Here is a 27,980-nt window from a genome sequence, read left to right as displayed (position 1 = left end):
GGATTGGAAGTTGCTATGGCAACGAAGCTCTCAGAATACTGAGGAGAACTCAGGCCTAGAGAGGAGTCACCCTCTTGTACCCCCCACTTCCGACCCACGGATAAAGTGGCGCCCCCTACGCACAGGAACCGTCCCTGGGCCCCCGCCCCGGCGCGGAGACCACCGTGGACCTCCGGGGGCGGGAGGCCGCTCTGGCCCCAAGCGGAGCCTCTCGCTGGTAGACGGGCCCGAGGGAGCCTCTCTGGGCGCAGCGCCGCTGAGCTGCTCGATGCTCCAGCCGGAAGTGCTCTTCACCGCCTACCTCCCACCCGCCTCTCTGGTCCCGGCGGTAAGATGGCGGCTGCCGCGGAGTGCGATGTGGTAATGGCGGCGACCGAGCCAGAGCTGCATGACGACGAGGAAGCGAAGAGGTAACCGGGTAGCAGGGGAGTGGAAGGGGTGAGCTTCAGCTCCGTGACCCCGGGAAACCCGTCCCTGCCATGATGCAGCCCCTGTTGAGGCGATGCCCCGCCCTCCGCGACCCCCCCATCTGAGTTAAGTCCCGATAGACCCCCCTCAAGGGGCGCTCCCGGAGGTCGGCCCTCCCCTCCTGCTTCCGCCTGGCTGGGGAGCGGAGGCACAGCCTTGTTCTCCGGCCAGGAGGAACGTCACCCCTATTGTAGAAGCCGGGTCTCTGAGGGGATCTCAGAGGTCTGTTACGGGGTGGGGGAGGCTGCGCGGCGACGATGACGACTTCCTTACATCGCCGCCGACCCCCCTTCTCTTGTTAACTTCTATGCATTGTTGTCTGTCAGCACTTTGCATCTCCAGAGCCCTTGTTCTTCTCACCCCCGTTCCTCAGTAAGGTACCCCAGCGACCACTAGCCTGGGTCCGAGTGTGTCTCCATTATTGACCTGGTGCCCATTCCCCGTACCCCAGAAGTCGGAGATGAGAGGGGAAGAAGGAAGAGTGAGGGCCTTGTCTCATGCTCTACACGTCAAACTCCTGCCCCTCCGTCCTTCCGGAGGAAGATCCTCATTCTTCCCAGGACTGTTCTTAAGTTGAACAGCAGAGAGGAAGGCAACTGCTTGGGCGCTGTTGGCACTGCTGGGCAGCCGCAGTGGCTCGAGATTGCCAGTCTGGGCTAGCCAAGGGAGCTGCTGAGTGAGTGGTTTTCGAGAACACTCTGGATTCTGGCTACAGCTAAGGCAGGTTATTGGAAGTGGGTTGGAACGCAGTTGTGGGTAGTCATAGTTGTCCTAATCCTGAAGGAGAATTATCGAAAAGGTTCGGGAAGCCCGGCTTCCATTCTTTATCAACTGCAGATTAATTGGCTACAATTCCTTTAGTTTCTTTCCCTCGTCTTCCATATCTTTGTACTAATCCCTGTATGGCTTCAGTCTGGCTTCATGAGATCGGAAACCAGGATTCTGAGAATTTTTTACTATCCAAATTAGAAATACAGGAGGTACTCACTGTGGCGGAATGAATAGTTACCAAGCTTCAGCGTAGTTTACTGCAGCCTGTGTCCCAAGATCTGCTGAGAACTGAGAGGCTTGACAAAGTGTGTAGTAAGTCCCCGGGATAATCAGAGAAGGCAGGATACCAGAGTCTAGTCTCTGTTCTTAGTTTTGAGTTTTCACATCATACCTAGTTCTCAGGTGGTTAGAATTAAGCATCATTAAAGAACTGCAAAATGGGAAACACCCCTCCCCCCAGCCCGGCACAGACAGAGCTTACATTAATTGCAAGGATTTGCTTGGTATTGTAAAGAGTTGGGGTGCGGGGGGGGCGGGGGTTGTGTGCTATAAATAGGAACTCGGTCTATATGTAGTAATTTGAAAAAACCTTTTACTTAGTATAGATCTTTGTCCCTAATTGGGGTTTTACTTCAAAGCCCTCTATCTAAAGCAGGTCCTTCTTTAAATAAACAAACACGGCCTCATAAAGTTATAGTAAATGAACCTGAAGATATATTAAGAAATGGAAAATAGGTGATGCTGTGACATGACCACATCACACAAAAACATCATATTTGGTAGCAGTACAGCAGAATAAGGAGGGGTGTTGACTTAGGTTAACTGCCTTATTTCGTGGAATTTAAGATGTCATTGATTGTAAAATGCACGGTTTTATCTACCACTGAGAAAAAATACTGTAAATTTAACTGTGAAAAAAATACATCCTTGCTAGACTTATATGTAATACATACTTATATAGATCTTTTAGTTATAATAAAACATAGATACTTAGTATTTACAATTTATGTGAGCAAATCAAAAGGAAAATATAGTGAAATAAAATCACAGTTTGACTTTCTGCCATGTAAGGCATCCTTAAGAGAGTAAACACTGGGCTCTGTTAGTAAGAAAAAGCCTTGTTTATGTATGGTTTTCCAATGCTGAAAATGGAGTGATGATGTAGAGGTTTTGGAGGAAGGTGAGTTTACATTTTTCATGTATCCTGTAATCCTGTGTAGCCATAGCAGAGGGCAGGGATAGGGACATCCCTTACAGATGCCCTTTAGTCATTTGGCCAAGTTTGTGTCTCTCGTTACAGTCCTACTACCAGTTCACTTGGGGACACAGGAGTTGATGGGTCTCTTGGGTAGTTTTTGTGAAGTTCCAGCAAGGAGTCCTTCCTTCCTTGCTTCTTGGCTCAAGGGCATGCTGCTGCTGCTAAATTGTTACAGTCCCACAGGGGGCAAAGTGAGAGGAGCTTTCAAGACATGGGGCCTCATGGTTGCAGCATTTTAAATGGCTGCATGTTTTATTTCATTAGCTTTAGTGTCTCTAGAGAGAAAAGAAAAGGACTTCAATTTCTTTTTTAAAGTCTGTCACTCTGACAAAGTTCTTTTTCCCCCATAGCAGCTGAGAGGCTAAAATAAAAGATGAGAGATAGATCAGGGTTCTGAATTTTTCTTTGCCCACCAGAACAGAGAAAGCTACTTTGGGGAGCCAGAGAGCTAAATTTCAGAGGTTTTACAATTCAGCTAATTTAATTTCAAGCCTTAAACACTTTCCTGGGAAGTTGCTGATTGCTTTATCTGATATATGAATACCTGTCTCAAGTGAAGGCTCTCTGGTCACATTTCCTGGGCTGGGGAGGTGTCTGTAGGTAGTCTTTATTATGGTAAAATCGAAGGATTTCAAGTTGCTCATCAATAGAGGAAAAACTTCTCTGTCTCAGCATGTATCCAGCGTGACTGGACAATAGAGTCTAAAGGAACCAATGGAAGCCGTAGATTTAGGAAATAGAACATCCTTATCTGATTCCTTGATAATCTTCTGTGTATCTGTTTCCATGGTGGACTCAAGCAAGAACATTAGGTCCTTTCTCAGTATCCAGGTATCATAAACTCTGTAGAGTTTGCTTTTTATTTCTCTATTCATGTTGTTGGTGGGAAGCACTGAACCCTGAATCCATATCTCAGGGTCTGCTGCAGTTGCTATTTATTTATTTACTACAGCTTCCTGGGACATCTTGGAGTTCATGGCCATAACTGAAGAGCTTGTGGGGATGCCTTCCCCAGCTCTTCCTCTGTTTTAAATTCTTAGGCATTTGTCTCTCTAAACTTTCTCTTGAAGTTCCATGGTAGGCAGCTAGACATTTCAGTAAGCCCACAAGCTGAATGGAATATTATCTTGACCTTAAATTCAAATCAGTGAAAACACTGCTTTCAGCCTTCATTTTCATTTTGGTATACTTTAAGTGTGGGGTCAGAGGTGAAGAAATGGGAGGTGGGACAAATAAGTCATGGTTAAGGAGAGGATGAAGCTAGGAATACAGAATCCTGAATACCAGTATTAAACTTGATTAATTGGTTAATTGAACCTAATATTAACAAGAGTCAAAATTGTTAAATCAGGGGAACCTGGCTGGCTCAGTTGACAGAGCATACGACTCTTGATCTTGGGGTTGTGAGTTCAAGCCCCAGGTTGGGTGTAGAGATTACTTAAAAATAAAATCTGGGGCGCCTGGGTGGCTCACTTGGTTAAAGCAACTGCCTTCGGCTCAGGTCATGATCCTGGAGTCCCGGGATCAAGGATCAAGTCGCGCATCGGTCTTCCTGCTCAGCGGGGAGTCTGCTTCTCCCTCTGACCCTCTTCCCTCTCGTGCTTTCTATCTCTCATTCTCTCTCTCTCTCAAATAAATAAACAAAAAATCTTTAAAAAATAAAAATCTTTAAAAAAATTGTTAAATCATAACTGGAGTTAAGGTAGCGTACAGAGGAAGGGTGTCTCCTTGCTGCTTTAATTCAGGTCCATATACTAAGCAGAACCAGAAACCAACCAAATTGAGCCAAGTTGAATGGCAGTTGCTCTAGTGTCTAGTCCACTCCCAACGACCAGAAATCTGATTGGCTTAAAACCCAGGCTTTTTGAACATTCTAGCCAATCAGGGATGAGTGTAGTCATTGAAGCTAGTATTTTAAAAGTTTTAAAAAGCTGAGTACTGGGCACTTGCCTTTGCTTTTTTTCTCTAGGACTTTAGAAGATTGGAGAACAATGGTCAGCGGCTGCCTAGGTGCCTTGTGGTCTGATGCACAGTCCCTCTGAGAGCCCATTTCTCCCTTACTCCACTAATGTTTGGTCCCTTTTCTCCAGTGCTGAGTGATGTGGAAGTTACTTAGAGGTCGTTCCAGGTATTCTTTTAAACTGTCTGAATTTCAGCAGTAAGAGCAGGATTCATCATACAAGTTATCCCAAAATCTATTCATTTTATTGGATTGACAATTTTTTTTCTTCCCCATATAAATCAGAATAGCAATTCCTGTGTTTTATCCCACCATTGGCAGGGGTATGAGTGGTTGAGACTTTTGAGAATGAAAATATGAAGAGGAATATTTGACTTTCAGAGTCCAATTCTGACCCCTAATATTCTGTTGTCATATGACTTGAAGTTTTTGTGGGGAGGCCAGATTGTCAAGCAAAGTGTTAGCCATCTCTTCTGATTCTATTATTAGGCTTTTGGAGAATGTGTGTGAGGCAGGCAAGATTTTCTCTTATTCTTGGGGAGTTTCTGTCCTGAGAGTTCTTCCTCTGGCAGTTTGCTCTGAGGTAGTCAACCACCTGTTAAAGTAAGGAACCAAGAGAACTTTATTTTATTATTTTTTGTGAGAACTTTAGAAGCCACATACCAGTTGACAATTTAGACTCCTCACTCTGGTTCCCATCTCCACCCCCACCTCCCCAAAAAACTCAGAAAGCAGCCTTTTTCTTAATTATAGTTCCTTAGTTCTAGATTTTTGTTGGGTGCTAATGTCCCAATGAGGGTAGTAGGAGATCTCACAGAATGGGGAACCAAGGGATAGAAAATGGTGGGTTTTGGGTTTTGGGTATGTTATGAAAATAAGCCTCTGCCTAGCAGCTTTATGGTTGGGTCTTCTGTCCCCTGGAGTAAAGGTTAGGTAGATGCCACAGATTGTGACACCTCTCATTTAAGGAACTAGCATAAATTTATTGTGGGTTGAGTTAGCTATTCCATGTGTGTATCTTTCTGTGTGCAATAATAGGATTTCCGTCTGGGTTGATTGATTAGTTGGTTGCTTTCCCCCCGCCACTGAATAAGAGATTGCCAACTCCAGTGTGTTGCCTGGTGTCCTTCCCTGCTCGAGCAGTAGAGAGTGCTGCTGCCTTGCGTAGACGGTATCTGTGACTCCACTCGGTCCTTTCTGGCTCTGCCTCTGTTGAGGCTTCCCCCTGAATGTCCAGAAAGAGAACTATTTGAACTGGTATGTTAATGAGTTTTCTTCATCTTCATCTCCTCCCCTCTTTTTGGGAGAAGGGTGAATATTTTGATTGTGCTTTAAAGTGAAAGCAGAAGCTGTTTATTCTAAAGCGAATTGGGTAAAGGAAGCTGGGTAGCCCATTTTTACCACCTGGTAGCAGTTGCAGAGCCCACTCTGTTTTCTCTGGAGGGTTATGAAGCCTTTATTCACACCCAGCACATAGCACCTTGCTTTCAGCAGGCACTGAATCCGTGGAATTGCTCCACTTACCTATATAAAATTTGTCATTTCATCCCTAGACTAGTTAGAAAAGAAAGAATAGTATGTGTTTAGTAAGATGGAATAAAAGGCTCCCGGGCTTCTTTTACTTTATTCTCTTATGGAGGTCAGAGAGTGCAACGTGAAACAGGCCCTGTGACATGCCTTTGGGGACAAGAGGTCTCGGGCTGTGGGAAGGAGGAAGGAATTTCTACTCTGAGGCTGGCCAAGATCCTGTAAATTCTAAAGGGTGGAGGATGTTTCTAGATCAACAGGCAACTAACTAGTAAACTTGACTGAATAAAAGACATGAGTGCAACAATCACAGAATGAAGGTGACATTTTGGAAGTAGTAAATATAGTAAGAATGATAAAGGATATTTGACTCAGGGGCAGTATAAAGTATTATTGTTAATAGGTATCTTCTAAGAGTCTTCCTGCCAATAAAATAGTCTCCAAAAGCAAAGGCCCTGAAATACTCCTCTGCTCTAACCAAAGAAATCATCTTGTCCTGAGTTGTATTTTTAGCAGTTAGTTTTTTCTTCCACATCAGGAGTAGCCGAATACATCAAGAAAATGCAAAAAAAGGAAAAAAGGAGATCTCATTCAAGCTTCTGCATCTCTTTTGATTTAAACTATTATTAATGGCTACTAGAAGAGCTGAACTTTATTAAAAATAGATTGTTCTAGCCAAATACTTGAAATAAGTAAAAGCAGTCAGGTATGTTTTTGTCATACAAAAATCTAATCCACATTTCTTAAGTTGCAAATGTTATGGAATAGTGAACTGTGCTAGTGTTTTTTTTTTTTTTAAAGATGTATTTATTTATTTGATAGCACAAGGAGGGGGAACAGCAGGCAGAAGGAGGGAGAAGCAGGCTCCCTGCTGAGCAGGGAACGCGATGCCAGGGGCTTGATCCAAGGACCCTGGAATCATGACCTGAGCCAAAGGCAGACACTTAACTGAGCCACCCAGGCACCCTGCTAGTCTTTATTTTTATGCACAGAGGTAACTAAACCTTGAAGTGATATTGTACTAATACTGAAGCATCTCATCCCTGTTTTAATAATTCACAAATACATGAAATGCGAAGCATTTCCAAAGGGAACTCAGTCATATTGAGGGCGTTTTAAAAACTGCCACCCAGTGAATCCTGCATTAATGAAAGCTGATGAGTAAAATTCTCTTTTTCATTGCTAAAAGATAGACTACTTGGCCTAAGGCGAAGATACTGCTTTACCATTCAACTTGGAAGTATTTAGAGAGAAAATGGAGATTTTTATAGGGCATCTAATTTAGGTCACGTTGCAATGTGAATTGCTGTGTTTTAATGAATGTTTAATTTAGCTGAGCTGTAAATGTGCAGAGTTAACTGGAGATCATAAGCCCAAGTTGTCTGAATTGATCACATGATGCTGAGCCCTGCTAAGACCTGTGTGATACCAAATGATTCCCTTGGCACTTTTCGTTGGAGTAATTAGCATCTGTGATGAATGAGTGCTACATTGGGGGGGAGAGATTATAACTGCATGATCGGAGGATATACAGATTTTTAACACATGTAGTGTAGAAGGGCAGGTGTCAGGCTGCAGTTTTCTGATTGATGAAGTTATTTCCAAAAAATAATTTTAAAATATCAAAGCAGACCAAGAGCGGAATGTAGTCTCCTTACCTGTGTCTGTTAGAGAGAAGGCCGTCCAGGCCCTCCAGCACTCATCCTGTTGTGGTGGGCCCTCCCCTTATACCTCCAAAGAGGATAGAAGTTTTTGAAAATCTTTCAGTAGCTCTTTCACAGGAATTTGTTGCTGGCTATTAAAGTGAAAGGACTGGTTTGGTGGAGGGTAGAGTCTTTCCCAGCATCTCCTGGCGAGTCAGAGGTGAAGCTTATTCTGCTTAGAGATTGGGTGGGAAACTAGATAAATTAGTTTTAATCTAAAAAACCTTAACTTTGGTTAACAGGATCTAGTGGGGAAAAAATCTGGGACTGTTAGAGTTAGGCAGCCTGTGCGGCTGCCTTGGGTACCTCACTGCTCTTCCTTGTTGAAGGACTTGTGAGAGTATTGCCATAACCACTTCAGGAGGCCCAGATCTTCCCTCGGAATGCCTTGGAAAATCTGAAAAAGCACTAGAGATGTAGTGTAGCTATTAATAGCTCCAGCAGGTCAGTTATGGCCAAGTCTCTATTTTGATGTGGTATTATATTTCAGGGTTTAGTCTGAATTTTATTTTGTGGCCATAGAAAATAACCTGTAGTGTAATTTAGTCCACTTTGGACTCCTTTCCTCCTTTTGGTTGGTCTAGGTGGACCTAATTAATTCCAATCCTTCCTTTCTCAGTGCTGATGTGTTTTGGTAGGTACCTGTGGTAACCTCACTTGGTTATCAAATCCGTTGACTCTGGCGGTGAGTGGAGTGACAGATACCAGCACCACATTGCCCTCAATTCCCGTGTTAACCAGCTCTTCTCCTTCTTTTCCAGTCCCATCTTTGACATCTCATCCTTCGGTCCCTTTGCTGTAAGGGCAACTTGAACAAGCTTCAGCCCTTTCTCAGACTCCCAGGGCAGGACTTGAATGGATTTGACCCTGAAATTGTTCCTGATGCAGCCTTGTTCGGTTCTTGCTGCTGCCATGCTGGATTCCAAAGATCCACTTTTTCCTCGGCTGGTCTCACAGGGTCAGGCCCATTGGTTAAAGCTTGTCGCGTATTTGGTGGGGAGGTTCAAAATGAAGGAGGAACTCCACTTTGGGAGTTGGACCTGGAGGCAGAAAATAAGCATTCAGCCTAAAAGCACTAAGTGCCCATTGTTTAGGCAGCTGTTAATCAACCATGTTTCTATGAAAATAAGTCCTTTTCATGAGGCAATTGTGTGGGAATAGCTAATTCTGGCCTGATGCTGTGCAGTGTGAGGTTAAAAACATGGTAACTTGTCACAACACAGTTCTTCTTGTTCTTTCTGCTGTGGGCTGCCTCTACATTACTCGCTTTGTTTGCTCTAGAATGGAATCTACTCACCATTTACTAAAATGAAATGCATTTCTTGGGGGAGGCAAAGTCCAGTTCACTAGGTCTTGCATCTTAAAGAGAAAGGAGCCCTGCTCTCTCTGTGACTAATTGTTAGGAATGTCATTAGCTTGTTTAAATCCAGATTGTAGTTCTGGAGTTGGATTTTATACTCTGGGGCTATTTTATGTCTTAGTTTGAAGAAATTCACATTCATTGCCCATGTCTTGTTCCTGCAGAACAGGTTAATTTTTAAAGTCTTAAGCAATAGATAGAGGTGAGCGTTGGAGAGAAAGCTTAGCATAGTAGACAGTGCATAAGTTTTGGAATCTGACAGGTGTGGCTTGACATCCTGACCTTGGGCCAGTTTTTAATCTCTACCCTTTATTTTACTCCTCTGAGAAACGGGAATAATGAAACACCTGGTAGAAAGATAACGCGTGGAAAGTACCAGGCTTCAGTAATTATTTCTGACTTTCCACAGAAATCATCCTTTGTGTTTTTATAGAAGCCGGTGCTGAAGTCCCTTGCCTCCATGGAAGTTAGTGTTTCAGGAAAGAAAGGGCACCTTTCTGTAGCTCTACAGATTGCTTCACCTTTGACTAATAAGCTTTCTACTCCTGATATGGTGTCTGTCCAAGTGCCTGGATACCTTTGGTTTTCCTCAAGAAATTGTGTATTTTTAGCCACTAGCCAACTGAAGAGAAGACTAGATCACAGTTGCATTGTGGGCCCAATGTTTCCTTTGAATTTACCACTCCATTTCTTCACAGCCGTTTGACTCAGCTTCTGACATCCAGTGTTGGGGGAGCCCTTTCTTCAGATCTCTTGGCATGTCTGCTCTTAAAGGATAGGCTCCTCATAGCTTTTATAGTGCCCTGCTTAATTTAGAGTTATAGGATGGTGTACACCATGTAGAAACATTGCAGTTGGTCTTAGAAATCTTGCAGTTGTGGGATCCTTCTTGAGGACTTTTAATAGCAGATGGCCTCTTTATAGCATTGTACCAGTTAGTGTAAATTATTCAAACAGATTTATGTCCATCACAGTTCAAATCTGTCAACATTTATAGATCATTCCCATTTTCCTTCTCCTTTCTTCTAGCAGCCTTTTCATGTTAGTAGGGCTTGCCAGAACAGTGCTGGAGAAGAATGGAAAGGGAGATCGCCTCAATAAAAGGAGGGCGGCTTTGCCACTTTGTAGTTTAAAATACGTAAGTAAACGAATCAAATCTTCCCAGTGCCGATGTCCATAGACTCAAGCTGTAAACTCCCATACCATCACCATGTTAAGAATTGTCCCTGCTTCCCTTGAACTGGATCCTTTTTTGGACGTGTAGAGGACAGAAAAAGAAACAAAGATTCTTATAACAAAAATGCTCAGATACTACGTTATGTTGCAGGAATCAGTTGGGTAAAGAATTATCTTTGTCACTCAAGTTGGTCATTAGAATGATTTGGGGGTATCTTTGGTAGAGGTTACTAGTTTTTTACAACATTGTTGGTCATGTCTTATTCGATTCTTGTTCCTTGATCTGGAATATAATTCTCCTTACATAACATTGTTCCTTCCGGAAAGTACAATTTGTCTAATGGCACAGCTTCAAAAATGGATCTTGGAGTAGGGCAGAAATTCTGATATTATCCACTTGGTGGTTATACAAGATACTATAGAAACGGTAGCATAAGTACCCACATAGATGTGATAGGCAGAGAGAACGTCAGTAGGTGGGTACTTCTGAGAGCATGGCACTGGCAGGCTGTATCTCATATGTCCCTGTACCCAAGTTCTTGGTCTCTGCTGTCACTCAACTCCGTCCTCCATCTTAAACACCAATATGCTATGTGTTTAACTCCTTTGCCATCTGCTTTTGCTGTGCTTGTCCTTTCAGTGACAAATGCATGAGCCAGTTTTCAAGAGAATAAATCGTTAGAACTCTAGGGATGTGACCCCTTTCACATTAAGAAATCATTGCCCCCAGGGCGCCTGGGTGGCTCAGATGGTTAAGCGTCTGCCTTCGGCTCAGGTCATGATCCCAGGATCCTGGGATCGAGTCCCGCATCAGGCTCCTTGGGAGCCTGCTTCTCCCTCTGCCTCTCTCTCCCTCTCTCTCTCTCTCTCTCTCTCTCTCTCTCTCTCTCTCTCTCTCTCTGTCTCTCATGAATAAATAAATAAAATTTAAAAAAAAAAAAAAGAAAAATCATTGCCCCTGAATGGAGTGATCTGTAACTGATTTTTTTTTATGTTTGCTGAAGAGGCAGCAGTTGTGACACGGGAAAGGAAGTAAACATAAAAATTCAGGGGCACTTGGCTGGCTCAGTTGGAGGAACATACAACTCTTGATCTGGGGGTCATGAGTTTGAGCCCCATGTTGGGTGTAGAGATTACTTAATAAATAAATAAATAAACTTAAAAAATTTCAGTCTCTGTGAGAGGATGTCTGAATTTGCTTGGTGTATGGGATATAACTATCGGCAGGAATAACGAGGAAAGGCAGGCCACACGAGAGAGGTTTTCTTGATTTGGTTTGAATGTATCTAAGTGACAAGAAAAATAGCATCGAACAAATCTATAAATTCCTTCAAGTATTGCACTAACTTTCAGCTCAATATGCCCGAGGCTCTAGACCAAAGATTGCTCCCATGAGATTACAGAGGCTATTCCCTGTGTATAATATGCTCCTCTTTCTCTTTCCTTTTCAGGGAAGCAGAGTCTTTCAAGGAACAAGGAAACGCATACTATGCCAAGAAAGATTACAATGAAGCTTATAACTATTATACAAAAGCCATAGGTGAGAAGGATCTCCTGCTTCTGTTGGAAGATAAATTTGCTCGATATGAGTACTGTTATACATAGCAGCTCTTGAAAAAGTAGCCTTTGGCTTAGTGGGTTCATCACTTACTGTGCGAACTCTTTCGGACTTAATTGGCTTATGAGGGATGACTTATAAATGGGTAGTTCTTCATTTGACAAAGGCAATTCCAGGAATTCTAGATATGGCAAAAAAATAACCCACCTAAATGCATCTCAGCCATTTCCAATTCATTTAACCATGTTAGAAAATGGCCCTTGTATGGGGCGCCTGGGTGGCTCAGTTGTTAAGCGTCTGCCTTAGGTCATGGTCTCAGGGTCCTGGGATCGAGCCCCACATTGGGCTCCCTGCTCCGCGGGAAGCCTGCTTCTCCCTCTCCTACTCCCCTGCATGTGTTCCCGCTCTCACTGTGTCTTTCTCTGTCAAATAAATAAATAAAATCTTTAAAAAAAAAAAAAGAGTACTCTTTTAAAAAAAAAAAGAAAATGGCCCTTTATAGATATTATCAAGTCTTAACAACTTCCATGCTCCCATCTGCCAGCATATTTTAATCCCATGTCAGCATATTTCTCACTTAACTTGCTTACAGGCTCTCCACCCCTAATTCAACAAATGCAAATTCATTTTCATTTCTTATTATATATAATATTCATTAAGAAGATAAATATGCTGACCCCTCCCCTTTAAAGAATAATTAGTGCACTTTAAAGCTATTATAAATTATTTTTAAGTAACTTTATTTTTTTAATAGGTCATACCATTGCTGCTGTCTGTTTGCACAGGTAGTCAAAAATTTGGCCATGGCCTTTTAAAGAGAGTACGTCAGCATTTCTATTATAGTTTGATTGCCTTGATGTAGTTCTGAGGGGAGAGGGCCCCTGAGTTTTTGAAGCAGTGGCCCGTGCTAAGCTTTATTTTATTTTCTTCTGCCCTTCCTGTAGATATGTGTCCTAAAAATGCTAGCTATTATGGGAATCGAGCAGCCACTTTGATGATGCTCGGAAAGTTCCGGGAAGCTCTTGGAGATGCACAACAGTCAGTGAGGTTGGATGACAGTTTTGTCCGGGTACGTAATGCGACCATCTGGGGAGGACCGGTTGCTGCAGTTGCTTTCCTTTAGCCCAGGGCTTCTCAGTCTTGACACTGTAGACATTTGGGACCAGATAATTCTTTGTTGGGGAGGGCTATCTTGTTCATTGTATGATGTTTAGCAGCATCTCTTTAAACAATAGGTATAAGTAGCACCCCTACCTTCCCGGCTGTGACAACCAAACACGTCTCCAACGTTGCTAACCGTCCCATGGAGGGCGGGGTCTCCCCTGGGTGAGAACTGGCTGCTTTCATCCCATGTTGGGTTTTGTGTGGGTGTCTGTTCCTGCTGTTGATTGCTCTCTGCTTGGCCAATCATGCTCCTTTTCTTCGCTCTTTGCATTTCTTCTAGGGACATCTACGAGAGGGAAAATGCCACCTATCTCTAGGGAATGCCATGGCAGCATGTCGTAGTTTCCAGAGAGCCCTAGAACTGGATCACAAAAATGCTCAGGCACAACAGGAGGTATGGTTCTGATCTTGTCTGTATGGAAAGGGACACTGTGGTATAGTGACCTGAAAGTCAGAACTGAGAGCTACCAAAAAAAAAATAAAAAGAACTGAGAGCTAATCTCACTTCTGCCATTGCCACATCTGGGTAACTGTAGGCAAGTCTCATAGTCTGTCCAAGCCTCAGTTTCTTATATGTAGACAGAGTTTTGAATATGATTTGTAAGACTTTTGAATATGATTTATAGCTTTAGAAATCTGTGAAATGTAGGGTTTGTGAGATGGCTGAGGAGCAGGCAGATGCTGCAAGGAACTGATTTGAGTGAGGTTAAAGAATTTGAGTAAATTCAAATCCTGATTAAATCAGTAGCAGCTAAAATGTGTTTTAGTTCCATTTATACCCAATTTACTCCTGGATGCGTTTTAGTGAGAATCTGGAAGCTTCTGCTCAACCTCTGATAATGCCGTGCCTTTAATTTATGTCTATCAAAGCACAACTCTGGTGTTCCTGGCTTGAAGTTCAAACTGAGGTTGCAGGTAGGGCTTTAGCCTGCCTTTTAGGAGTCTTGGCTGTATCTTCACCAACTTGATTTGTGAGAAGTCTGTGGTTCTGATTTTCTTGAACTCATAATTCATCAAAGCCTTGATTTTTGTGGTTGTTAAATCTACAACTTCATTAAAACTTTCCCTATCTGATTTTCTGGCATAGTTCAAGAATGCTAATGCAGTCATAGAATATGAGAAAATAGCAGAAACGGATTTTGAGAAGCGGGATTTTCGGAAGGTAAAGTACAACTATGGGGAAATCTCATCTACCCTTTATCACACGGCCACGCATGCGCACGTGTAGTATGATGCAGAAGGGGGGTGTGTGTGTGTGTGTGTGTGGTATGGTACAGAAGATCCAGAATAATAAATTACCACTTCAGTTTGACTTTGCCTTTTTCTTTTCTTTCTTTTTTTTTAAAGACTATTTTTTTAAGAACAGGTTCACAGCAAAAAAAAATTTTTTTTTTAAAGATTTTATTTATTAGAAGGAGAGAGAGAGAGAGAGCGTGAGAGCGGGGAGGGTCAGAGGGAGAAGCAGACTCCCCGCTGAGCAGGGAGCCCGACGTGGGACTTGATCCCGGGACTCCAGGATCATGACCTGAGCCGAAGGCAGTCGCTTAACCATCTGAGCCACCCAGGCGCCCCCCCTTTTTTTTTAAGATTTTATTTATTAGAGAGAAAGAGAGGTTTACAGCAAAATTGAGAGGAAGGTACAGAGTTCTCATATCCCCGTGCTCCCACACGTGCATAGCCTCTCCCATTATCAACATTCCCCACCAGAGGCACAATTTTTTTTTTTTACAATTTTATTTATTTATTTGAGAGAGAGAGCATGAGCAGGAGGAAAGGGCAGAGGGAGAGGGAGAAGCACACTCCCCACTGAGCAGGGAGCCCGATGCGGAATTTCAACCCAGGTCCCTGGGATCATGACCTGAGCCGAAGGCAGATGCTTAACTGACTGAGCCACCCGGGCCTCCCCAGAGGCACATATGTTACAGTCACTTTTTTTTTTAATTTTATTTTATTATGTTAATCATACATTACATCATTAGTTTTTGACAGTCACGTTTTTGACAGTTATGAATAGAGCTGCTATAAACATCTGTGTGCAGGTTTTTGTGTGGACATAAGTTTTCACCTCTTTTGGGTAAATAACAAGAAGTGCAGTTCCTGGATTGTGTGGTAAAAGTATGTTAAGTTTTGCAAGAAACTACCAAAATGGCCATACCATTTTTGCATTCCTGCTAGCAATGAATGAGAGTTCCTGTTACTCCACATCATCACCAGCATCTAACAAACTTTTTTGCCAAGGTATTTACTTTCTTAATTTTATTTGGCTGTATGATAAAAAGCAATGTGAGTTTACTTGAATTTGTTTCTGCTTTTGATACAAGATCGTCTCCTATGAGTGTGCTGGCTAATAGAGGGGATACTAGTTGGAATTACATATTAGGTTTGGATATTGGTTTAATTTGAATAATGAGAGCTAGCTTTGACCCTGCTTTATGTGAACTAGATGCAGGTCTACATAAAAAATAGAGGCTCCTTTTAGATTTTTGGCCAGTGTACGTAACCTGTCATCACTGCTATTTTGATGTTAGGCCTTTCTGTGAAAGCACACTGCTCTTCTTGATGGAGCTGTGTGAGTCCATGAAAATGCGCCAGAGGGGTTGACCTACCTGAAAACATGGGAAAGGTACAAAAGTTCTAGATACCTTTCTAGATTTTGTTAATAGTGGTTATGTCTCATCTGTATAATTCCTAATTCCCTGCTTTAGATGATATTTGGAAGTAACTTTAATCATTAGAATTTCAAAAAGGAGGTGATTGGCCTCCTAAAAGGTAAAAACCACAGATTAGTGTCAATTTTCAGGATCACTTAAAAGAGGTTTGTATCATCCAAGGAATAGAGTTGTTACTTCATATGTGGGAATTTGCTCAGTGCTTCCTATAGAATGTACTCAATAAACGTTTGATAAAAGGGTACAATTAAGAATTATTCTTAATTTTTCTTAAGTCACAAACTGTGCAGGTCTTTTATTTGGTAATAAATATTTCTGATTAGCTTATGCAGAGTCCCAGCATTAACTTATTAGCATCCCTCTTCTGTCCATTGGTTTTAATAACCACAGTGTCTTTGTACTCTGATTCATAAGTTTGTGTGTGTGTGTGTGTGTGTGTGTGTGTGTGTGTGTGTGTGTGTGTGTTTTCCTTTTGTCACGTTTTCTGAGGTTTACATAGGCAAAAGCTTTGTCTCAAAAGGCAGTCTTTTGAGTTTCTTTTCTCTCTTGCCCACTCTGGAGCCAGAATCCCCAGTTTGTGATAGAATCCTCTGTTTGTGACATCCCAGCCCCCCCCCACTGTAGCTCATGGTGATGTCACAAATGAAGAATTATGATCCTGGCAGGGGAAACAGATGAACTTGGAAGAAACAAAGATCTTCTTTGCCTGCAGCTGTCCCTAGTCATGGGGAGTGGGGGGTGGGAAGTGAAGCACTAAGCCTTCAGCTGACACGCCACTGACCCGATGAGCAGAACCATCTCCATATAGAACGTTGCGAAGGCAACAGGGTGTGGCTGCTTACAACTGACTGCTTCTCCCACCCCCCATTCTTTTTCTATTTAAGGGGGAAAAATTAGCACCATGACTCTGTCTTACATGATATCTGAACTTTCATAGAATCCTTAGAACTTCTAGTTCTAATTTGAATAATGAGAGCTAGCTTTGACCCTGCTTTATGTGAACTAGATGCAGGTCTGCATAAAAAATAGAGGCTCCTTTTAGATTTTTGGCCAGTGCCAAAAATAGTAACCTGTGCCCTGAAAGAGAGTCCTTCCCACCACTGCTCTGTGAACACTGCAGTCTTCCAGTGGAGCAGCTCTTGGTGTTTCCCTACTTCTGCATATTTTCAAATTTAAATTTTTGAATAGGTGCTATTCATTGTTCAAAAGTTAGAAGTATTGGTTGGGGGCGGGGGAAGCTAAAAGTATAAACAGATATTCAGTGATAGGTATTCCCCCAAACTTCTGTCTACCTAGTTCTCACCCCCTAAAGTAATCTCTGGTCTTGTTTCTTCTGTTCCCTTCCAGTCTTGTTGTACGTATATAAGCAAATAGAAATATAGAGTCCTGATTTTCCTTTTTTTACATGAAAGGTCGTATGCGTTTCACTATTCTGTGCCTTGCTTTTTTTCACTTAGTACACCTTGGAAGTCTTTCTGTACTAATACATGGAAAGTTGCTTCATTCTGTTTTAGAGCCACATGGTATTCCATTACGTGAATGTCTAACCAGTTGCCTTTTGCTGGAATTTGACCTATTAATGCTTTTGAGTTTTCAGACTTCATTTCTTCCTGATCCCCATGGCCAGATTCTTAGACCGAATGGGTGTCTCTTAATTCCACATTGCTCCTTTGGGTCATTTATCCTTGACAAGGATATGATTCAGCAAGGATCTCCCAGGAATAGCAGCTAAACCAAAAATGAAGGCTCAGAAAACAAAATTCTGAAAAGAGAAAATAAGAATATATGGAGAGGCTTTATCAAACTGAAAGACAGTCTCAGCATGTGTGTGTGTGTATGTATGTGTGAGTGAGAGAGAGAGAAACTTGCATTTTGGTTTATATATTAACATGTTAAGTGTAGTAATTTGAGATAGTCTATTTAGGACCATTTAAACCAACCATTTTATTGATATTCCTACTAAAATAGAAGTGGAGGGGCGCCTGGTTGGCTCAGTCAGGCAGCCAACACTTGATTTTGGCTCAGGTCATGATCTCAGGGTCCTGGGATTGAGCCCAGTGTCGGGCTCCATGCTCAGCGGGGAGTCTGTTTGAGGATTCTTTCTGCCTCTGTTCCTCTCCCCACTCGCACTCCCCAAAATACATCTTTTAAAAAATAAAATAGATGGCCACTAGGGTACTTAGTAAGATATGAGGCTCATGGCACAGGAAGGAGGGAACTGTAAGCAATTAAATGATATAGGGAGCGATGATTCTGTATCAGGTTATTTTTGGTATCCTTATCTTACGTAATAGGCTAAGCATGGTGAATTATACAGAGTAGCAAATAACCGTATTTCTACACTAGAAGGATGTGAATTTTGATCACAGTCACTGTGGAGGCAGCTTAGCATGGTGATTAAAGTAACAGGCTCTGGAGTTGCAGTGTCTGAGACCAAATCCCATTTCTGTCACTTACTAGCTTTGGTGACCTTGAACACATTCCTTAATCTCTGCACTTTAGCTTCTCATTAATAAAATAAGGTACTTCATAAAATTACTTTTTAAAATTGTGAGCATTAAATGGGTCAGTATATAAAGTACTTAAATGTTTGCTGTTGTCGTGTCATTATCATCTGGATCAATTGCTCTCCTCGTTTCAGTGGTTTAATCAAATGAATCAGGTATGTTCCTAAGCTCTGATATTACTTTCCTTTTAATCTGTCTATTGTCTGTGGCCAGACATTTATAAATGAAGATATTTCTAGAGTCCAGAATGAAGAGCCTTATTTGCTTTCTTCTCCCCATAGGTGGTTTTCTGCATGGACCGTGCCCTAGAATTTGCCCCTGCCTGCCATCGCTTCAAAATCCTCAAAGCAGAATGTTTAGCAATGCTAGGTCGTTACCCAGAAGCACAGTCTGTGGCCAGGTATGAAGTCAGGCCAGTTCTGCACTGAAATGTCCCACCACTGGATAGGTGCTGCCTGGCAGCACTCTATAGCAGGAGCTACCATATGTCCTGTAGGTAGACCAGGCAGAGCCAGTCAGACCTTCCTGGGACTTAAAGCCAAAATTAGACTGGATTTGAAAACCTACCAGATATATAGAAGTATGGTAGGTACTTCAGCTGTATGTCAAAGAACAGATGTGTGAGGTGGTTTTTTTTTGTTTTTGTTTTTTATTTCAGTGTCATTTTCTTCCTACACCACAGGTTTGTGAGCCCTGTAAAGGGCCAGGTAGTAAATATTTTAGGCTTTGTAGGTCATAGAGTCTTTGTCACAACTATTCACTTCTGCCACTATAGTGCAGAAGCAGCCATTGATAATAGATAGGCAGATGATGTGGCTAGATTTCAGTACAATTTAATTTATATAAACAGTGACAGGCAGGATTTGGCCCTGTGGGCTGTAGTTTGCCAATCTCTGTTCAAGTAAAGACTGAGACACATGAAGTGTATTAAAGGTAAATACAGGTGGTTTATTTGGGGAAGGTATGGGACGAGCTCATTGGGATCTCTCTACCTTTGGATACTTTCTATACTAGACACATGGTCAAGAGAAAAACTGGCGATAGCGATCACAAATGATAGTAATGGTGGGGAGATCCAAACCACGGCTGAATGTGCCCCTTTCCGGCTATTGCAGTGACATTTTACGAATGGATTCTACCAATGCGGATGCTCTGTATGTACGAGGTCTTTGCCTTTATTATGAAGATTGTATTGAGAAGGCGGTTCAGTTTTTTGTACAGGCTCTCAGGATGGCTCCTGACCATGAGAAGGCCTGCATTGCTTGCAGAGTAAGTTCTAGGCCCCAGATCTGAGTAGGAACAAAAGCTTCCTTTTTGAGCCTTTAAGAGAGTCAAGAGTGGAAGGTTCAAGATTCACATGAAATGTGATAGCTCCTTTTCCCACCTTGCCAGGATGCTTGGTCCTTTCATTAGAAATTATTTCAGAACTACTTTTATTTGCCTCAAGGCAAATGTGATCATACAGGGTCAGATCCTTCTAATACCTAAGTGTTTTTTTCTTTTTTTCTTCCCTCAGTGAAGAAAATATAGTAATGCTTATCCTAGGGAGTGGAGGTAAACCCTGGGTAAACAAGTCTCATTGGTATTCTGTTGTAAATTTTGGTTCTCCTGTCCACTCTCTGGGAAGCATCAGTGAGCAACAAATAGCCCAGGTGGCGGGGGCAGGGCAGAGGGTGGGTGGTGGTGGTCAGGGTTAGTGTGATGCTAAACACCTGGGATCTGAGAAATTGAAAATAGACTTGGGCCTCTCTGTACAGTGGTCTGAGGTTTCCTGGATGTTAACTAACCTCCCCTTCCTTTTTCCTGTAGAATGCCAAAGCACTGAAAGCAAAGAAAGAAGATGGGAATAAAGCATTTAAAGAAGGAAATTACAAGCTAGCTTATGAACTGTACACAGAAGCCCTGGGGATAGACCCTAACAATATAAAAACAAATGCTAAACTCTACTGTAATCGGGGCACGGTTAATTCCAAGGTAAGCACTCAGTCTGGGTCTCGGGGCCTGTGGAGATATGTTTAAGGGACATCAAAGAGGTCTTGGGGATTCTGCCTAATGAGGGCAGGCCAAATGAAAGGAGAAAAGGTGGTTTTGGTGCAAGGCTCAGCTTGTTAGGAACTTCCTTCTGAGAGGCAAGCTTTTACCTTCTCTGTGGAATTGAAGGGCACTTGAGGGACAGTTTGGAAGGCTGTTCCTACCTGTTCTTCCTCAAGATCCCTTTCCTCCACTAAAAGAATACCTAGAGGCTCTGGGATAATTTTTTAAGCAAATATTATTGCTGCTTTTGGCCTAAGCAAGTGATTCTTTCTTTCTTAGGAGTGATTTGGAGGAAAGTAGAGTATGAGGCAGGCTTAGTTTTTTTGTCCAGCATAAGTCATGGTCACCGCGCTCAGCAGGAAACGGTGTGCAGGTCCACTGTAGTCCTGCGTGTACCATGAGAAACAGCAGCAGGATCCTTGCTCTTACAGTGGCCAGCAGTTAGAAATCAGAGCAATTCTTAACCCTTTCATTGGCCTTTGGGAGAATGGAGGGCAGGAACCACCCTTACTATTCCCATATCCTATTTGGGCACTGCCCCGGGAACAGCAGAGGTGGTTTATCCCTGCACGTAAGTGTGCCTGGCTTCCATCCCGTAGAAGAGAAACCAGTTTCGAATCTGGTGTCCTTAGCCCTCTGAGACACTCCTTTCTCAGTGACCGAGAGTGAGTATGACAGTTCGGGGGGCCAGCCTGACTGATCCTCTTAGAATTTTGAAGCCATGCTCACAGCCTCTGGGTTCCCTCAGTCTGCAGAGATGTGAAGTATGACTGCTCTCTCTCTCCTGAAGCTTAGGAAACTAGATGATGCAATAGAAGACTGCACGAGTGCAGTGAAGCTCGATGCCACTTATATAAAAGCCTACTTGAGAAGAGCTCAGTGGTGAGTGCCTCTGGTGGGTGAGGGGAAGAGGGGGTTGCTGCTGGCCTGCCAGGGGAATTGCATTGTGGATGCTGAAGCAGACCCAGGGATGTTGTGAGGTCATTTGGTCCTTCCCCCTGCCTCTAGGTGGGATTGTTCCAGCCCTAGACTATCTTTATAGACCTCCAGCGGAGGAGATTGCACAAGCTCCCTCAGTCTCCCATGCCTGTGTCTTACGCCCCTCACGGTCAGTAAGTTTCCTCTGATGCCTGACCCAAATTCCTTTTGTTAAAGTTTAAATCCATTTCCTTTGGAGATTGTATTTTGTGTTGTACACTTTTGCTCTAACTTGGCACAGTGCTTGGCACACAGTAGGTGCTCACTCAATAAATGTTTTGTGGAATGAATGTATGATGCTTGGAAGAGGAAGAAATAAAGTATCTCTTGGAGACAGTTGAGTCCTGTTTGTTCTGGGTTAGGGAAGACAGTCTCGGTTGGAAAGGATTTAATCTGGCTCAGCCTCCCAGCAGTATAAGGAAGCCCCTTTTGAAATACTCCGTGGGATTCGGTGATTTATGAGCCAGGATATGCCTACCTAGGTCTAGTGCCCAGACTTGCCTTCAGAGTCAGGGCAGTCCCCAGCTTGCTTATCCATCCAGACTCTGTGCTGCAGACAGGAACCTCAGCAAGGGCTAAGTGAGACTCCCACAAATCCATCTCTTCGTATTTCAGATTATTTCCCTGACAGAAAAACACATCCTGCCTTTAAAGTTCCAAAGGAAGACCTGTTTGTTGTGTACTAATCCTCTAACATTCGTGCCATTTCTTGTCACGAAATGTCGGGCCCAGAGAACTGGTGATGTTACTGACGCCTGAGGAGCCCATCATTCTTCAAGCTCCTCAGTCTCACCCGTGGTGCAGGGCATGGCCTGCCTCCCGTTTAGTTTTCCCCAAATTATCTCATTTTTTAAAAATAGGAAAATTGCTACTGTGTGGGTTTTTTGTTTGTTTGTTTTTAAGTGGATTTGTAAGTGGATGACTAAGTCTGTCAAACAGAAACATCCATGGAATTGTATTCCAGACTGTGAGACCAGCTGTCAATCATCTCTTGTTTGCAAACCACTGGCAAACATGGAAGCTTTGGAAGACAACACATACCCTCCGACCCAGCTAGTGACTCATTTTAACAGATACAAAATGCTATTTGCAAGTTTACTGTGGTGTTATCTGTAATAGCCAGCAAAGAGAATCCCCTAAGTGTCTAGTGGGGCCGAGGTGGCTAGGTACATGAAATGTCAACTCAGTGGACACTCTGCAGTGTTTGAACAGGAATGGGGAGAGAAGAGAAAATTCTTGGCTTGTTCGGGGGATAATTAAATCTTTATATGTGTTCAATAAGGAAAAATCAAATGGCTTTAATCAGACAACTCCTTACCTTTGTGGTAGAAACAGAACTGTCCTCTGAGTGGCTCTGCCTTTGAGGTCCCACCACAGGGGACAGCATGCACTTTTGGGTACAGTTGGCCAAAATTTGGCCAATGATCCCCTCAGGTAGCCGGGATTGACATGAAGTAGTGGAGATTAGTTCAGGCCAAAGCCTAACGAGGGGCTTTGCTGCCCCAATCTTCCTCAACTTACCCTTGAAGTTGGGGAGACAGCCAGATCTTTGCTACATCTCTTGTCATGGGCTGGAGTTTCCCATTTTCCCTGAGGCTCTACTTCTCTCCTTTTTCTTCAACTTCAAAAAAATACCTTCTTAGTAGACATATAGTTGGTGTACAGTTCAGGTGTACAACACAGAAAAAAATTAAATGTGAAGATATCCCTGAATTTTAAAAACACATTAAGTGAAAATGCAAATCACTATAATAAGTTTGTTTAATACGTTCCAAAAGGGCATGGAAAGTTCATTAAGGTTTATTATCTGTCATATCATTCTACACCTGGGCTATCCCCTTATTATTATTCTTCATCCTGTAAACGGGTTCTCTGAGCTCCTGGTAGCATTTGTGCCGTGTGTGTGCAGGGTACTGGCTTTTCTCACCATTTTTTTATTAAAGTTGTAAATTAAGATGTTGCTGGAAAATCAAAGATGCTTCAGAAGTTGGGCTTCCGTCTTGCCAGCCGCATCAGTAGCTCTGGCCTCTCAGCCCGGTGGAGCTCTGATGTTTGCAGAGACAGGTTGGTGTAGGGGCAGGGTAGTAAATTTGGTCTCTGTTGTGCAGTGGCTGGCTGTGGTGCAACCCGCTGATGCGGTCTGTCTCTGGAACTTCTACCACAGTCCGTTTACGTGGTAGGCCATCTTGGCGCCAGTGATCTTATCAGGACATGGAAATTACCACTTTGCTTCCGTGGAAGAGAAGGTCTTAAAAGGTCCGGCAGTCAGCCTGGCAAGCTTGTTTCTTCCCATCTGGGCCAGCCCCCTGCCCTCTCTTCTGCACTACTGAAACAGAAGCAAGTCTGTGTTTCGAGTCTCCTTTTCTCTCACTTACCTACGTCTCTCGGATTGATTAGTCTTATTGGAAGCATTTGCCAGCAGCCACCACCTTGAACTTGATCCTTCTAGTGGCTCACTAATCCCACTTCTACTCTGGATCGGAGCTGGCCCTGCATGTTTATGGCACGACAGGTTTCAAAGCTTTTCCTTATCCTTTGCTCTCACTTGATAATTTTTCTTTTGCATTTCAATCCCAAGTAAGTGTTCAAGTAGGTGCGTTCACATTGCCTTTCCTAAGGCAATCCAGATGCCTCTCGGGGGCTCTTTGACATCAGAAGGAACCTTCTCCTGTTGGTTGCTTTCTGCTCAGAGCAGAGTCTCACTTTGCTGGTTGGGTGCAAGTGGCATGAGATCTCTCTTTTTACTTGAGGAACTGGTAGTTTAATTTTTCACGGCTAGCTTAAGGACTCCTGTTTCGTGAAGCATTTCAACCAAAAGTGTGTGTCTCTTGCTTGAGCTGTGCCTCTTCTGCCAGAGTGATACCGAAGGCCATTTCTATTTACGTTGCTGTACCACCCTGTATTTCCTTCTCAGTTACATGGACACAGAACAGTATGAAGAAGCAGTGCGGGACTATGAAAAAGTATATCAGACGGAGAAAACAAAAGGTAAAGGGGTCTGAGAACATGTTTCTCAGAGAACTGTGAGGTCTTACTCTTAGGCCCTTAAAATTGGACATGGGATTGTTTGATTCAGGGATCAGGGATATACCTGGAGCCTATTTGTTGCCAGCCAGGAAGAAGTGAACAGAGATGCCAAGTGCAGGATAAGGCACTTCTCTTCTGGCCCTAAATCCTCTCTGTCACTTTCACTTCCTTTTCTGTGTAATTAGGCTGATGTGAGGAACCAAAGTATGAGTAGTTTTTTGTTTGTTTTTTCTTTTTTATCTTCAGAAGAAAACACCATAAACACGCCTGGTATGGTTAACAAGGCTTCTGACTGTAAGGCATCTATCTGGGTTAGGACCTGGTAAGGGAAACCAGAGTTAGGTTTGTCCATTGACTTTAGCTGTCTCCTTCTAGAACACAAACAGCTCCTAAAAAATGCACAGCTGGAACTGAAGAAGAGTAAGAGGAAAGATTACTACAAAATTCTGGGAGTGGACAAGAATGCCTCTGAGGATGAGATCAAGAAAGCTTACCGGAAACGGGCCTTGATGCATCATCCAGGTAGAGCGGGTATGGGAGGGGCCTTGGGAAGAATGAACCAGGCCGGCCCTGCCACACTGGGCCAGCACGAAAGTTTCTGGCTCTTTAGCTGGGAATGAGCTGTGGCTAGGTTCCCTACCCTCCAAACTTTGGAAGTACCAGATTCTAAAATCAGACATAAAGTGGTCTCTGTGTTAAACTTCGTTTTCTTGTGATTCTGAGTTTTTCCCATACTTCTCCCTTCAGATCGGCACAGTGGAGCCAGTGCCGAAGTTCAGAAGGAGGAGGAGAAAAAGTTCAAGGAAGTTGGAGAAGCTTTTACCATCCTCTCTGATCCCAAGAAGAAGACTCGCTACGACAGTGGACAGGACCTGGATGAGGAGGGCATGAATATGGGCGGTGAGCTGGCTGGGGCGGCTTGGGATGGACCTGACAGCTGTGGCTTGTTAGAGTTTTTCTGAAGATATTCCAAAGGGGAGTCTCTGTAACAGCCAGTGGAGCATAGTGATGTGTAAGGCCCACCCTGGATAAGTACCTGTAATGTGTGAAGCACTGTGATGGGCACTGGAAATAACAGTTAAATCAAACAGGTTCCCAGAGCTCCGGGAACCCAGTCTTGGGCTTTGCAAACTCACCCACAGGCCCAGGCCACACCTGACCCCTGACCCTTGGATGTGGAGTCCCAACAAGGACAGTCAAGGGGAGCAGGTGCTCAGGATGCAGAGTGGGTACTTAGACGGTGAGCAATAGCAAGGGAAGGCTTGGAAATGCAGAAATAATACCTTCAGGGAGCTGCGAGGGGCTGAGTGTGGGAGGATAGAGGGTGCTCGAGGCCGGGGAGGGTGAGATATGAAGCCCCAAAGTAGCTGGATGCCCCCTCAGAAGGCCTTGGCGGCCGGAGTAGGGGGAATATGGGCTTTTTCCTATTGGCTGGAAGTTTTCCCCCACTGCAGAGTGTATGTTGGCTGATATTTACGTGTGTCACCCATTCCCGGCAGACTTCATGAAGTTCAGTTTCCACGAAAGACTTAAAGCGTAGCTGTCAGTGTCGCTGCTCACCATGAGCTCGGTTGGAGATGAGAGAGGCCAGGAACTCTGCACACTTCTCAGACCACTGTCTCTAATACCAGCCCTCTCTCCTCCATTAAGAAAATCTTGGAATTTAAAATAGGATTGATGATGTTACCTAGATAATCCTTATCTCTGATTCAGGGTTTGTGTGTGTGTGTGTGTGTGCACGCTTTAAAAACTTAGGTTTACTAATAGTAAACGTTGCTCTGCTCAACCGTTGAGAGGAGTAACGAGCAATCAAAAGCTATTGGAGGGTTCTAAGTAGGGGAGCTCCCAACCGGAGTTGAGCTCCGGAAGTATATTTGCGATGGCAGTGAGGACGTGGTTTGGTGCAGTGCAGGGGGGTGAGAGATGGCAGAGGGCATGATGGGTCGGAACGGATCGGAGGGCACGGTGGGAGATGTAGCAGGAGGTGGTTGCTGTTGTGTTGGAAGAGGGAAGGACGAAGCTGAGTGGCTTTGGGTGGCTGACTCGGAGCCAGTCACTAAACTAGGGGACCCGAGATGAGCAGGTACACAGGCAAGGAAGAATTTGCTTTTGGGCACAGTGTGCCTGTTGGATCAGCTGGTGGAGACAAGTCCTCTGTGGAGCTTAGGAAGTCAGGTGGGCATCAGGGCAGCAGACTTGCTGTGGTCTAGTGATAAGGCCACAGCACTGGGATCAGGCAGAAACTGGGTTGTTCGGTTCTGCCGCCATCACTTGATCTTGAGCAAGTTACTTGAGCTCCCTTATAGGTAAGGTGTGCAGAGTACCCAGCACAGTGATTGGCACCTAGTAGGTGCTTAATAAACCATGACTTTTTTTTTTCTCCCTGGCCTACAGTCTAGACAGAGCATGGAATCAAATGAATACAGTAAACCATAGATCTTATTCCTAGATTTAGTGTTGTTAGCGTTGAAGTGCTAGATTTTCACCCTCTCAGTAGCAGCCCCAGCATTATAGGGAGATAGCATGGGCGAGTCTTGTAAGTGCAGATGGCCTCCCAGTTGTTGAGAAGAAGGTCCGGCAAAGTAGGCTGAGGCAGAGACAGCTTTCCTTCAGACCTGGCTGGGAAGGAGGAGCGTGTCCTACAAGTGGGATGAGCAGTGATTGGCATGGGGGGTCAGTGAGGTTTGGGGAAGGAGGTAAAGGATGTGGCTGGGAAAGCTTTGGGGACCCATTCTCAGCGTTGTCATAAGTTCCTCTTCAGACATGTCTAACTTTTTCCACTTTTTGTCCCTGTCCTGTTTCTTGTTCTGCTGCACAGATTTTGACGCAAACAATATCTTCAAGGCATTCTTTGGCGGTCCTGGGGGCTTCAGCTTTGAAGGTGAGTAAGCCTCCTGCTCTCAGGAGTTCCCAGATCACAGGCTCATAACGCGACTCCCCACTTAGGTAGCTCTTTGTCAGAGGGGCCCAGGAGTGGAGGCAGCAGAAGGCCCGCCTAGTAGGATACAGATCCACTCAGGTGCTGCTGAGGATGGAGGCAGGGAGGCTCCTGGGCCCACCATGCCTTGGGACCGTTAGTCCACACCTCTGCAGGGCTGGGGAGGCGTCTCTAAGCTGTCTTGTGCTGGGGCTTCTCTGCAGGAGTGAGGCTAAGAAGCCACACACACAGCTGCTCACATGCTTCCCTGAGGCCCCAGGGCCTAGGCTGTTGATGTTCTTGGCAGTTTTTCTGTTTGAGTTCGAAGCCGCCCTTGAAGACTTTCCCATAATCGGTAGAGTGATCTTCCCACCTAGAGCCAACTAACAAGCCCTTCTTTTGCCTTACAGCGTCTGGTCCAGGGAATTTCTTTTTTCAATTTGGCTAATGAAAGGAAACCATCCAGAACCCAGAAAGTGCAGACTTGCTCAGTGTAACCTTGAACGTGGGCACAGTTCACCTCCTCCCTTCATCTCGTCTCCCCGTCCTTAGAGCAGTTTCGTTTTCTTAGTTGGATACCCTGTGTCTGTGTGAGTGGGGGGAAAGGAAAGGGAGCCAGCGCCGAAGACTGCGGGGAGGGGAGGGAGGCGGGGGGTGGACAGGGAGGCAGCTTGTGAATTTTTGTTTTACTGTTTAACTTTATTAAAAAAGAAAAAAAATTAAGAGAATAAAATGTTTTGACCCTTTCTGGCACTTTGCTCTGGCAGCTGCTTTGTGTCACTCCAGAGTTGGTAGGCCAGAGCTGAGTCCCCAGCGTGGAGCTGGTACAGACGTGGATTGTAGGCTCAGCACCCGCCCATAAGGGGTATGGGCACCCAGGGCCTCATGGCAGGGGGATGTGCT

General features: G+C 44.0%; 1 protein-coding gene across 2 annotated transcripts; it reads left to right on the top strand.

The window, feature by feature from the left end:
* Positions 1 to 237: 237 nt before the first annotated feature.
* On the top strand, positions 238 to 27,805 carry DNAJC7 (DnaJ heat shock protein family (Hsp40) member C7). 2 transcript variants are annotated; one of them, XM_027625007.2, is made up of 14 exons: positions 238 to 410; positions 11,675 to 11,763; positions 12,726 to 12,850; positions 13,226 to 13,339; positions 14,033 to 14,107; positions 18,403 to 18,521; positions 19,237 to 19,390; positions 19,931 to 20,095; positions 20,946 to 21,037; positions 24,048 to 24,121; positions 24,536 to 24,682; positions 24,908 to 25,060; positions 26,979 to 27,041; positions 27,488 to 27,805. In XM_027625007.2, exons 1-14 carry the CDS (start codon positions 334 to 336, stop codon positions 27,523 to 27,525), a joined length of 1,485 nt encoding a protein of 494 aa, XP_027480808.1. In that variant the 5' UTR covers positions 238 to 333; the 3' UTR covers positions 27,526 to 27,805. The 2 variants fall into 2 exon arrangements, with proteins under 2 accessions (XP_027480808.1, XP_027480810.1); XM_027625009.1 differs by lacking the exon at positions 238 to 410 and adding an exon at positions 4,474 to 4,625.
* Positions 27,806 to 27,980: the final 175 nt, after the last annotated feature.

The sequence above is a fragment of the Zalophus californianus genome, chromosome 16 (genome assembly GCF_009762305.2).
Source record: "Zalophus californianus isolate mZalCal1 chromosome 16, mZalCal1.pri.v2, whole genome shotgun sequence".
Taxonomy (NCBI): domain Eukaryota; kingdom Metazoa; phylum Chordata; class Mammalia; order Carnivora; family Otariidae; genus Zalophus; species Zalophus californianus.
This window is presented reverse-complemented; position numbering and strand designations above follow the sequence as displayed.